Raw genomic sequence first — 13,633 nt, forward strand, 5'->3', positions numbered from 1 at the left:
CTGCTGGGTGTATTTAGGTAGATTCAATGTCAGCATTTACGGTTCCCTTTTTTTTCAGTGTAGCACAGATGATCAATCTTAAATACTTCTTAAACAGAAAACCAGTATAGGAAATCTGGCTATTACAAAATGTTTTGTCAGTCAATGATCCTAACAGAAAGCACACTAGCAGTGTATTTTATGCTGCTTTATCTAAGTGTTTATTTTGTGCTAGGGAAACTTTTGTGGTAGTGAAATATTATTTAAATAGGCTGTTGTATCAAAAGTGTTTAGTAGGCCTTTATGTAGCCTACTATTAAAGCCTTCCTCAACCTTTGTTTTTTGGGTCAAGCTTCAGTTTGAGAGACCCCCTAACGGTCTAAGTACTCTTCTCTTATTCTTCAATCCCAGTTCTTTTTCTATGATGAAGATCCTCAGTGTCTTTATTCGGGTGTGATTTATCGTCCGGACCACTACTGGAACTTGGACAGCGTTGTCACGTGGTGCATGTTACTTTTCTCAGCGCTGGTAGGGCGGACTAATCGCAGCCGTTTTTGATGACAGAATATAGTCTTTTATTTAGCCTTTATACAGCGGTTGCTGTAACTGACTTATCGTTTATACCCCAGACACGAAGAGTTATAATAATAGATTTAATCCATTATGCTTTTTTTTGGCTTAGAAATGCTCTTGAAACCCAACTTAAATTTGAATAAGTTTCAATAGAGGACTCGGCTTTGTGAGCCACCGAGCGCCCCCTGGAGTAAGTATGCATTATGTCCCATTGGTAACAGTGACCAATGCCATCCAATGGGCTCACGCAGTCCTCTCATGTCGACTTTCTGCGGCAAGTACGGAGTTTAGATCCAGTCAGTGCTGTTCTGGACTGATGCAGGAGTAAAGACGGCAACCAGTCGTGAATGTTAAACACATAGACGCCGACTTATACGTTTAAAAATCTTGCGAGTAAATGGGATTCAACGTCTTCCGAACAGAATGTAAAGAATTACTTGAAGGATGTGGGGAATTAAAGGCTCGTGCGCTGCGCTGTTATTGTTGTTTTTGGCTTATATCTCCGTATCCTCGGTTAATGCCGGTAAGTTTGCGTGATTGTAGGCTACTCATTTTGTAAGGAATGTCATTATTATATATGGTCATTTATGGGCTTTTTGCGCACGATATAGAAACAGACATAAACCCCTATTACACTATTTCTGCGTGCATGAACAGAATTGCAACGGTTTTATCTTTTAACTACAAACAGTATGCATAGTGCGATGCATTCTGATATGTTCACATTGGCAGAGAACAGACAGGTTGCGGGTATGAGATGAATAAATGATGCGCTACTACCTGTTCAGCCCTCTATTGGGAAGCACAAGACGCTCGTGGGTTTCCACTGTTCGTTCAGACTGCATGTAAATGCTGTGAACAATTCATATGATCCTAATTGATTCTGTTCACAGAGACAGCAGAAACCTGGTCGCCAGACAGAAATGACAGTTTGAATGCACAATAGATCACATTTTAGTGCATTGGGATTTAGGGAATGTGTCTGGACGCAGACACATTTATAGTCGGCTATACTGAATTCATTTGTTAAATGGGAAACGATCTGATAACTAGAACAGCTAAATAACTACAGCAGAATAACGATTACTTTAATTGTCAACGTCGCAAATCCATTCCCTTCAATCGTATTTGCGTTGCTCTTTCTCCATTCATTGAATTTTTCAAAGCAATGTATCATTTAATATCGATGTTAGTATGCTTTTTCTCTGGCCTGATATATTCCGAGAATCATGGCATTTTATTATTTTTATTCATCTGAAAACCTAAAAATATTAGCTTGTTTCAAAGATGTATGCAGATAACAATATCAGATTGTTGGCAATATCATTTTTTGGATTGTTCAGCCTTATCTTGTTTTAAAATACCGATAAGTAATTACACAGCTTGGAAATAAATTATAATAATTTACTTTTGTAAAATGCTTTAAAACTCAATTTCTCAATATAAAAAGCTTAGATATGGAAAATACAGTGCGAACAATTTGCATGATATAAACTAATGACTATCACAGTTATGCACATTCAACCTTTTTTTTTTTATTAATTTTTTTTTTTTTTATTAAAACCAGTGCCAATTTTAACACTGAAACAAATTACAAACCATTACAAAACATATTAGGGTGCATGAATGCAGTGGCAAATGTAAATGCAAATATTCATAACAATAACTTGTCCTAATGAGCAAGTTTTCAGCAGTTTGGTCCACATGTGTGCTTTATTTCTGTTGGTAGTGGCATGAAAATGAGTGCATCTGAAATTACTTTGAATTTGCTAATGTCATGCTGCCTGAAATGGTAACCTGCAATTGTTACTTTAAGAGCCATTTCTACATGATTTAACCTATATAAAGTAGCTTTGCTATACATGTATTTAGACTGATATTTTTGACTAGAATACACCCATTTAATTGAAATATTATGATTTTTAGGTTACCCTTTTTCAGCGTATATGTGAATCTGTAACACCAAACATGCACCATTATTACTGTGATTACTGTACATTGTAGACAGATTTGTTGATGATATAATGGATGAGATCAAGCACTGAATGTTGTTATATTGCTTGCATTCTGTATATAACTTTATTTAAAAAAATAAAAATAGACATTTTATACACTGAGCGAGTTTCAGAAAATGCTTTTCCCGCCCCCTTTTGATTGACAAGACATGATCGGATTTTTAATGTAACAGAAAATTACGATAATCGCATAATAAACCGCTGCCATCAAGAAACCTACAGGACTTAAATGTATAGCTTTCTAGAGGAAGTCACCTGCAATTTCATTCTATTACAGTTGTTTGGTGAAGGAGGGCAGTCTGCTAAAACAGTCTACTATTTCACTTCAGCGGCACCTGTTTGGCAATCTGAAAATTATATACTGCTATAATAGTGTAGAAATAGAAGTGTATCATAAAAGTTGCTGTGAAATGATATGGCTGTGCCATATATCTGTCAAGACGTAAATTTGGGATGTGGAAACATACTCCTCTGTTTGTGGAAATAAGAGCACAGCGTGTGCTGCGTGATTACGGTGTAGTGGCTGTTAATGTGTAACATTATATACGGTATGTAACTATAATAGACATCCACGGCTGACAAAGCACACCGAACCATTTTCACTCTGCTTTTCTCTTTTATGTGGTCTAGAGAGGCAACAAAGCCTCTGTCCATACGTCTTTATACTGAGGCTCTGGCAGTGATGCAGGACGGAGGATTATTAATGAAGAGAGCAAGTGACGTTTCCTCACCATTATGAAAAGAACACAGTTTCAAACACAGAAGCAACAGAGGAAGCAGGTGAAACAAACATGTCAGAGAATAACTGATCAACTTTAGAGGGTTTGGTCTTATTACAGGCCTGGTGTGTTTTGTTATGACGCCTGTGATGAAAGGCAGAGGTGCCCCCGCAATGTGCAACGCGGAGTTCCTCGCTCCTCGCTCTCACATGTTTGTTTCATCTGACAGTGTCAGGCATCTCATCAAAGCTACGAGAGGACACTGTGAATATTTTATGAGTCTGATGTTGTTTAGTGGGGCCAGTCGCTCCTGTGCATTGCATATTAGAGCAAATATATCAGTTTATCAGACTGATGTTTTGTTTTGACTCATTAGGGATGTCAGTCAGTCAAATGTTAATTGCACAAAATTGTCGAGTTAATCACGATTAATCATATAAATTAATATTTAACTGATAAAAGCCCCCCAATTAAGACTGGCAATACTTGAACAGACAAAGAAAAAGACACGTCAATATATTGTTTGTCATATGTGTATAAATGTAGTTTGGTGCGGCACATGAAGCCTGAATTGCTCAGACGTTTGGAACTGTGGTGCAGTGGTTAATGTATTTTACAGTTTTACTCTCTGCTATATTTACTGAATATATATATATATATATATATATATATATATGCATGAATTATTCATGAAACGTTGCTTATATCTCATGGGCATTGTGTGATTAGTACTGCAGCGAGACATCATGATAAACATGAGAAAAGACAACATTTCCAAGTAAATCAGATTTGTGTGCAGTGTGAACACATGCTGTGTGTCAGACAGAATTCTGAATCTATTTCAAACATGCCATGAATCTTTCAAACTTGGAAAATCTAGTGATTAGCTCTTCCTTAGAAACACTTGTTGCAGCAGCCTGTGTTATTCATACAGAAAGAAAATGTCTTTTTTTTGTGGGGTCGTAGGTTTTGATTAAATGTGTTAATTTTTAGACTGTAATCTTATTTTTATAATTAATCACACAAAATTAGCAAGTTGAATTGTCACTGGCTGATATTACTCTCACACAAAATATTGTCAAAAGTATCTGAAAATAAGAGGCGGTCAGATGGGGCACAGACTCCAAGCTAAGATGTTATTAGATGCTGGAGGGAAGCTGTTTGCATCACTTCCTCTGAGTTGAAGCAGGCCATGGGTCTCTGGATCAGAGACTGGGATTTGAATCTCAAGGGTGAAATATTCTCGGTCTAGAGGTCAGCTTGAGCTGTGAAACCGTTTACAGACTTCAGGCCAAACTGCATCCTGTCATCTCTGACATCACTGAATTGTTAATCAGCGGCTCAGTTTTTCCTCCTCATAAGGGAGCTTTTGCTAAATTACTTTACAGTGAGAAATAATCTCGCAAGTCAAGGAAATAATGAAACATTGGTCTAAGCTGCTAGTTTTCCTCACTTTTTCACTTTTTTTCCTGTCACGGTGAGGATTTTCTTTGACTTCTATTATTTTTTATGCTGAACTAATGATATTTTCTGTACCCTAACTCTCACAGAAACCTTTCTGTGTTTTTCCGATTCCCATTAACACGAGATTTAGTGTTTATTAGGCTTATTGGCTGGTCTCTACAATTTAAATAACTCAAGTTTTTACCATCCATTTGGTCCCCACCAAAACCTGACTCACGCAAACATTTCCTTCACTAAATGAGGACATACAATAGATTTTTTATGTTTTTATATAAAGCTAATTATAATACAGCAGACAAACTCTGTAACTCTAAAGATAAACCTTACAAAAGAAAAGAAAAAGGATTTTTATTGATTCTCCAATAAAAGATTTTCCAATTAAAATGTCCCCAAATTAAGCTTTTGTCAGATATAGCTCACTTTTGGAAATTTTGTTCCCAAACTATAGTCACATCTGAATGCACAGCATCAGCTGGATTTTGGCAGATTTTTTGGAAATGATGTTTGTTGGTTTGGAATTAATATCTGAAAAAGAAAAAAATGTAAATCTGTTCAGCACGAATGCATTAAATTAATCAAAAGTCAAAGTGAAGATTTTTACATGGTTTTTTTTCCAAAAGATTTTAAATAAATGCCATGCTTTTGAACTTTCTATTCATCAAATAATCCTAAAATAATATTAGTATTAAAAATAATAATATTTATATATTAGTTTCCACAAAACTATTAAGAAGCACAACTGTTTTCAACATTTCTAATAATAAGAGATGTTATGAGAAGTTACATATTTCACCTCTAATGATGGGGCATATTGTATAATTTGCCTCTTTTTGGTATATTTTCTGAAAGTCTTCTTTCTTGAACACTCATCATAGGAGCAATGCAAAATTGTAAAATCCGTCATGTACAATTTTCTTCTGCTGCACCATAATACTTTTTTGATCAAATTCAGACTTGTGATCTGATTTTGAAAAGCTGCAGCACCTGACGGCCTCATATAAACACAAAAAAATATTTCTCTACTCAAAAAAATATTGCATTTACTCTGAAACAAAATAGCACAACCTCTCTCCATCAAATGAGCTTCGGGTTACTCTTTACCTGACCAAAATTTACACCAATAAATATCCCTCCAATTTTCCTGTGGGATGGCAGCACTAAGCTACATATTTACGAGGGCTGCCATGTCCAGGGACCGTGGACACAGTTAAGCCAAGCCAGGAGATTCACCTCATAGCCAGGGCTCCCTAGATCACGGCTGCAGGTCTAGGTAAAGAGTATCACCGGACCACCGCTGCCCACCTGACTGCACACCTCTCAGACACATAGGAACCAGAACGCTCATGCTTCCTACAAGGGCGACTAGCAAATGTGATTGTGAGTTTAGTTTGACAGTTTGAAAAATGAATCGCATGAACTTTTCCAGGGGACGGTATTCCTAAGCAGTGCTCATTGCGAGATTGAATACCCGGAGAGTCCATACATTCAAATCACGTTTGTCTCTGCAGACAGGCTAATACACTAAAGGTTTGCTGTCTGGCTGCAAGCCAAGGACCTATAGAACATGAGTCTCATGAGAGAAGCCATTACCAACCGATGGGATCCAGAAAGACTGAATGAACGTCTTCAGCCTGAGGTTCCTGAGGTTACATTAATGTACTGTATGTGTTAACATGATGTCTGAAACCTCAACTCTTTAGTGGTGGTAACAAATGTGTTTGAGGCAGCTTGACCTTATTCGTTTTTAAAGTCCCCATGAAATCAAAATGAAATTTTTTTGGGTGTTAGTATCAATATGTTAGTCTTAAGGTTATCTATAAGGCATTGTGCTCCAAAACAGTGACAAAATTCGCATTTAGAAGATATAAGCATTCAAAGCTTGCAGTTCGTCACTTCCGCCAAAACGGCTCAACGATTTTTTTGACGTCACATCGTACTTCAGCTTCTCATCAAACTTTCTGTCCAATCAAATGCTCTCTTCCAGAGACACGATAGCACGGAGCGGATCACATACGCGAGTCAGCGCAGACCACAAAATGTATCGGAGCTATTAAAATTCTATACAGAATGCTATATTTTATAGCAATATGGATGAGATTGTGGCTGGCATACCCTGTCAAATGCAGCTTTACGGAGCTCAACGGCTCTGAACGGCTCTAGCCCAAGCTGTGATATAAACGAACGCTATTGGCTATTTTAAAAAGGGGCGGGGCTGCTTGATATGTCCCGCCCTGTCTTCCTGTTTCAGTTAAAATGACGTCAACACATAGAGTAACGCCCCATTCACACGGGGGCGTCAGCGTCAACGCCTCTCATTTACTTTGGATGGAGTGACGTCAAGCGTTGGCGAAATGAATTGTGGGTCCGCCGCGTCGCGTTGGGTCTGATGCTCGCGGCAGAAGTTGAAAACTTTTCAACTTTTCAAGCACCAACGCAGGCGTCAGCCAATCAGATCGCCTTATGCAAATACCCTTGCGCAGACGCTAGCCAATCGCGTTCATGCAACACCAGAAGACTAATGTGATTGGCTGTTGTCACTATGACGGTCGCGTCAGCACCAAGCTTCAGAATCGCCCTCCGTCAAGCGTTAACGCTGACGCCCCGTGTGAATGGGGCATAACGCTGCGTGTTTCTAAGCATTTCAGGGGACCTTTAAGAGCATAATTTAAGTTGAAAGGCTTCGCCGGTGAGTATTAGGTGAAGCCCCGGTATTGAAGATTTTTGGAAAATATCAAAATAAAAGGCAAATTATAAAACACATCCAATCATTAAAGGTGAAATGTGTACAAATGGCTTGATTATAGTGGCTTTAAACTGGAATAAGAAAAATTCTAACTAATTATTTCTTATTTAAAGGAATTGCTTAGCCAAAAATGAAAATCTGATCCTAATGTTGTCCCAAATCCTCGTGATTTTCTTCCATGCAAACCAAAAGAAGTAGTTTAGCAGAATGTTCAAGCTGCTCTTTTCCATACAGTGAAAGCATATAGTAACCAAAAGCTGAACATACATACAAGTAAAAATATGACTTGTGCAGTATATTAAGAGTTCTTCTGAAGTCATACAAAAGTTTAATGTGAGGAAGAGACCAATATTTAAGTTGTTATTCACTGAAAATTGCATTTTCCACCATAGATCTCAAATCTCCTTTTCACTTCAGCATATTCATTGCCGTGTTGTAATCGGTCATTTTAACCGATTTAAATTTAGGTCTGTTCCTTACACAAAGCTATTGTCTGACTTCAAAAAACAGTGTTATTTTAGTATTATTTATATACTATAATAGTATTGATTAAAATTATGAATTAACTTTTATTTTTATATTTTCATTTTAATTTTGTTTACATTTTAGTCATTTTTATGTGCTTTTGTCATTCTGTTTTTTAGTATTTATATTTAGCTTTATTTTTATTTATTTTTTCAGTTTTAGTTTTAGTAATTTTAGTACTTAAACTTTCCTCATTTAGTTACCAATACATCATTTTTTAATTTTTATGTTTTTCATCAAACATTTATATTTTATTTCAGTTTATTTAAATTAACGAAAACATTTTTTAATAGTTTTAGTGAATATAACACATAGGCCATTAATTTGCCTTTAATTTTCATTGTATGGAAAAGAACGCTTTCTTTTTCTTTTTGTGTTCTATGGGGAAGTGGTTCAAGCGGTTCAAAACAACATGAGGGTGAGCAAATGATAACAGAATTTACATTTTGGGGCAAACTAACTCATGAACCATGAATTCTGGGATGCGAATGCGCTCCTCATAGGCATCAATAAACTACTGAGGCATGTTTCTGAATGCATGTTACATTACTCCCCTATTTAAAGTGTAATGTATGACTGTTCCAAACACACCCTGCCCAGTGGGGGACATATTGTGTCCTCAGGGATGACTGGCTTTCTCTGTCGGTCATCCCCTTTAAATACATGATTTCCCATCTGCAGGGTGTGAATTTGTTACATTGTGATGGATGACGTTAAGCAGACAACCATATCACTCTGTAGTCAACAAACATTACTGATGATTAGATCTTCACGCACCGATTTATGTAGCGGCATATTATCATTCTGACAAGTGATGACACACAACTTCTGATGTCTTCGCTGCAAACCATTTCCATTTAATTCATGAAAAAATGCCCAATGGCCAAACGGCGGCTGGCTTTGTGTACTCTAGGCTGTGCCAGGCCATTTTCTTTGTTTGATGACCATCAAAGACAAAGAGGCTGGTTCAGATAACAATCTAAGAGCTCCCACACAATAAATAAAAGTAAAGAGCAGTGGAAATATTGATCTAGAGCAAACATAGAGCTAAGAATCGGGGCATTTCCATCAGCCAAACCGCACTGTTCATTTCGGTATTAGAAAAAGAGTTAGAGAATGACATAACGGAGAAGACAGAATGAACCATTTGGAGTGAAAATAATTTTGTACTACCATCATAATTCACAACTGAACACATGCATGAGAATATCTCATAGGCGTAATTTGCGGGTGGGACGGGTGGGACATGTCCCCACCACTTTTTGCCAGGGTCGACATTGTCCCTACCACTTTTTGAAAGTAATTGAAAAATATATTGCGGAAGGTATGTATTAAAAGGGAAAACAAGATCAACAAATCATTCTTCATAATCTAATTAGGGTGATAAAAAAAACAAAAAAACATTTGACTCCTTTACGCATGCATAACTCGTGCAGTGCTATAACGACGTGATTTGCAGCTGTCGCACTTTTCGTAATGCCGTTAGGCGATATAGCATTGTATTTAAAAAATGGAGAGCTTCTTTGTGCTAAGTAAGCCTGCCCTCTACTAAAGATTTTTTAGTCAACTAGTCGCACGTTATATTAAATTGATTAATATAATAATAATCAGAAGGTATTTGGATGTAAATGCTAAAAGATTGGTTTCCTGGCAGTATTAAGTGTTGTTTTGTCAAAAAATAATATTTTAGTAGTTTTTGTAACCAGTGTCCATGATTGAATCAAATTTAAAACAATGTGAAAAAACTACTTGGAACAACTTAATTTTTATGAGTATTCAACTTAATAATTGTTAGTTTTAACACAATTTTCTAAGTATATATAGCACAATATAGTTTATTAGTTGAACTTAATTTCAGAAGAAGTTGCCTTAACTCAAAAAAATTGATGCAAACTGTTGTGTAATTTTTTTTGTTGCGTCCAAACAATGTTTTTTAGAGTGTAAACCCAGTCCCCAAGTAAATTAGGTTATTAAATATAAAAACTAGCAAAACGAGTTGCGCGGTGTCCCCACCACTTTTCAAAGCAAAGTTACACCACTGGAATATCTTAATAAGAACATCAGGGCTGTGTAGTTGTGCTTGGGTGTTCTGGGTCTTATGAATTCAAGTGACCATATAGAAACACCCTAGCAACACATGAACTGGAAATAAGTTATAAGGATGATATCAAATGAGAACTGCAATTTCGCTTCAGTATATGTATATATTCCACATACAGTATATTATTTGTTTTACTTTATATAGGCAATTAGCTTGTGTATGGCAGGCTGTTGTGTTCCAGCACAAAGGAAAACTTTTCTGTTTTAATCAGGACAACTCTCAGATCAATTTTAAAATGTGACGGATATGGCAATGTTTATGTATTTGTTCTTGGCGGACAAGATCTACTATGCACACTGCTGCAGCAGAGAAAGTTTGGACTTGATACTGCCAATAGACTTGCTTCAGTGAGCATTTAATAAATGCTGCTGCTGCTGCACACATATCTAGACAGGTGGTGCTGGGGGAGGTGGAGGGTATCAGATTAACTTTTTATATTTTAAATATACTGTTTATCAACTGGACAGTGATTTTACTCACTGTTATTTCTTTTAAATGGTTAAATAAACGACACAAATGACTGTAACTGGCCCATTCTGCTTCCGGTAAAGCTAAAAGTAAAAGGTAAAATATGATATATTTCTGATGAAAAGATATCTTTCTAAATGAAGTCATTATTGTTACCATACACAGTGAAGAGTTAAAATAGAAGAATGATTACCTTTGCAACAATCAAAAATCTTTTCTTTTTTTTTTTTTTACAGTATTTTAAGTTTCATTATTAAAAATAAGCAAACATGAACTTTGAAGTTCATATGTAGAGAGTGCATGCAACGCACAGTCAAGCACATTTTCTGCAGGTTTAATGTTTTTTATCATGAATATGGGACTGTAAGCACAAGAGGTCTTGCAGTATGTCACATCAGCACCTTTTATCCCTTTATGTATTTTATTTTTGTCATCCTCAGACAGTTTATCTGCGCCGCTCAATGTGACCATCAAAGCACTGGAGGGGAACTCGGCCATAGTGACATGGGACATTCTGGAGGGAGACCCAGTCATTGGGTTCGCCATCACCCAGCAGGTATTGAACCAGTTTATGGTCAATTTCGAGTCCTTACATGTGCAAAACACGGCAAAATCACCTCATAACTCAAGTTTAATGAGGCAGTATCATGGAGGAATGCTTGTGTAAGCATGTTGATTATGTGTCGATGTAGACTGGGCTGCTTTCTCTTCGAGGGCACATGCTGTTGATATTTTAGGTGGCCTTGAGCTTTCTGTAAATGTTTTATGCATGCATGCATTAGTTTGTGTGTGTGTGTGTGTAAGCAGATTTGAGGAAAGCAGTCACTGTGGAGACCTCCGTAATAAGGACTGCAGTGACCATCTGCTGGAGTACAAAGCCATTACAGCTTGTCACCAAACTGAGCGAGACAGAGTTTCTGCAGTGTGCATGAATATGTGTGTGTGTGTGTGTGTTAACTGTTTATCTCCTCATGAATTTCTTATCACAACCACTTATCACAAGTATGGTGGGAATTCACCAAGAATGAATTGGGCCAGTAGCACTGTTTATTAGTGCACACTTTAAATCTTATCTGACAAAGACATTATTACAGTCAACATTAAATAGCATGTGAAACTTATTTTACTTTTATTAGAAGATGCATTTGAGTGAAACATGTAGGATAGGTGGATCTTGTACTAATACTTTCGATACTGATGTTGTGTATTAGTGTGTTAGGTTTTTTTGTAGTTTTTATTATTTCAGTTTTAGTTTTATTTTCCCAGTTAGCAACTGGGAAATGTTGCTTATTTCAGCTATTGTTTATTTTATTTCAAAAAAGGACATTTTTATGGTTTTAGTTGTAGCTCTTATAACCCAGCTATTATAACAGTATTATCAAATCACACTGGATATGAACTATTTCTCCATTCTCTCATTTTTTTGATGCATGCACAAACAGAATAGAGAGAAAAATGAAAGAGAAACAATATCTAAAGTTTCATGAGGTATTTGTTATGTTGGGTTTCATGGGGGTCATTTGCAATTTATTTATTTGAAGTTAAATTTAATGCTCCTGTGACTCAGTGGTAGAGCATTGCGTTAGCAGCGCAAAAGGTCGTGGGTTTGATTCCCATGGAACACACATACTGGTAAAAAATGTATAGCCTGAATGCACTAAGTCGCAAAGCGTCTGCTAAATGCATATATTATTAATAATTAATTATTATTAATTATTAAATTGCAGAATTTCACAGAATGGATTTAAATACAGCTAAATGTGTTAAAGGAATGGTTTACCCAAAAATAATAATTCTGTCATCATTTACTCACTCTTCAGTTGTTTCATACCTATTTGAACATCTGTTTTCTGCTGAACACATAAGAAGATATTTTGAAGAATGTTCATAACCAAACAGTTGCTGGTTGCCAACTGGAAGTCAATGGGGACCAGCAACAGTTTGGTCATCAACATTCTTTAAAATATCTTCTTTTGTGTTCAGCAGAAGAAAGAAAATCAGACATATGGTACCTGAAAGCATCATCAAAATAGCCAAAGATATTTCAGGAATGGGGGTGTGATAAACTTAGTGAACGACTGATGTTCAAATTCAAAGCAGGCTCCATGCAGCCCTACTTATTAATAAATAAATAACCTATTCAAAGTCTGTGCCCCAGACTCTGTATTACTGCAATCTCATCTTCTTGGTAATTTATGAGCTAAATTGATTCATCTGCTCTCAGTATCCATCAGCAGAGGTGGTTCTTACTCTGGGTCATCCTGAAAACCCTGAGGTTCAGCCAGTTCGTCATACTCAGCGGCGGCATCTTTCCCTGCCAGGACCAGTTCCTTTGAGGGCACCAGCACCTATTAAACAATAATTTTTCATAATAAAACCATGGGGGCACAACACAAGGCAATGACACACTGCAGCACAGTAATGGTGAGGCTGTAATGACTCTATCATGTCCCCTGCAGTGGCCCACTCAAGGTAAACAATGTCTGTCTGGAGACTGAACGGAGTGTTTGCTTTTGGAGCAGTGTTCATTTTGACAGCAAATTTTGATTTAGTCTTAGTCATAGTCTTTTGACTAAATGCCATTTAGTTTTAGGCATATTTTAGTCATCTGAATTGTTTTAGTTTTAGTCGACTAAATCTACAGTAGATCTAATGGGTTTAGTTAGTGTAATGCATTTATTACGCATTTCTCTAAAATTTCCAATCTCATTATATAGGTTTGATATTAAGGTTTTATCATGCAATATAGACACAGATTTAAATGCTGTGACGCACAATATGCCTTTATATTAACATTAAATAAAACCACGTCTCATAAAGAAACAAGAACATGGTCCTCCTTTCACTTAAATACCAATGTTTATATAATATTAGTGGTCGACCGATATTAGTTTTTTGACAGCCGATGCCGATATCTGGAAAGCAGGGTGGCTGATATAAAGCCGATATAATTGTATTTATTTTAATATTTAAGAAATTTGAAATAATTAGAAAATGGATTAGAAAATAAATTTGTAAAATAAACATACTTATACTTTAGATGACA

At 36.4% G+C, this 13,633-nt stretch overlaps 1 protein-coding gene across 2 annotated transcripts in view; it reads left to right on the forward strand.

The window, feature by feature from the left end:
* Nucleotides 1–878: 878 nt before the first annotated feature.
* The window catches only part of LOC107745721 (fibronectin type III domain-containing protein 5), a 40,913-nt gene continuing 28,158 nt past the window's right edge, over nt 879–13,633 (forward strand). For both annotated transcript variants that reach the window (XR_001640626.1, XM_016559665.1), the window contains exons 1-2: nt 879–1,075; nt 11,028–11,143. Coding sequence is in view for 1 of the 2 variants with exons in the window: in XM_016559665.1 (XP_016415151.1) it covers nt 997–1,075; nt 11,028–11,143 (195 nt within the window). In the remaining variant the exon portion in view is untranslated. The remainder of the gene's footprint in view (nt 1,076–11,027; nt 11,144–13,633) is intronic.

This window comes from Sinocyclocheilus rhinocerous, unplaced genomic scaffold (genome assembly GCF_001515625.1).
Source record: "Sinocyclocheilus rhinocerous isolate Xijiao unplaced genomic scaffold, SAMN03320098_v1.1 scaffold2423, whole genome shotgun sequence".
Lineage (NCBI taxonomy): Eukaryota > Metazoa > Chordata > Actinopteri > Cypriniformes > Cyprinidae > Sinocyclocheilus > Sinocyclocheilus rhinocerous.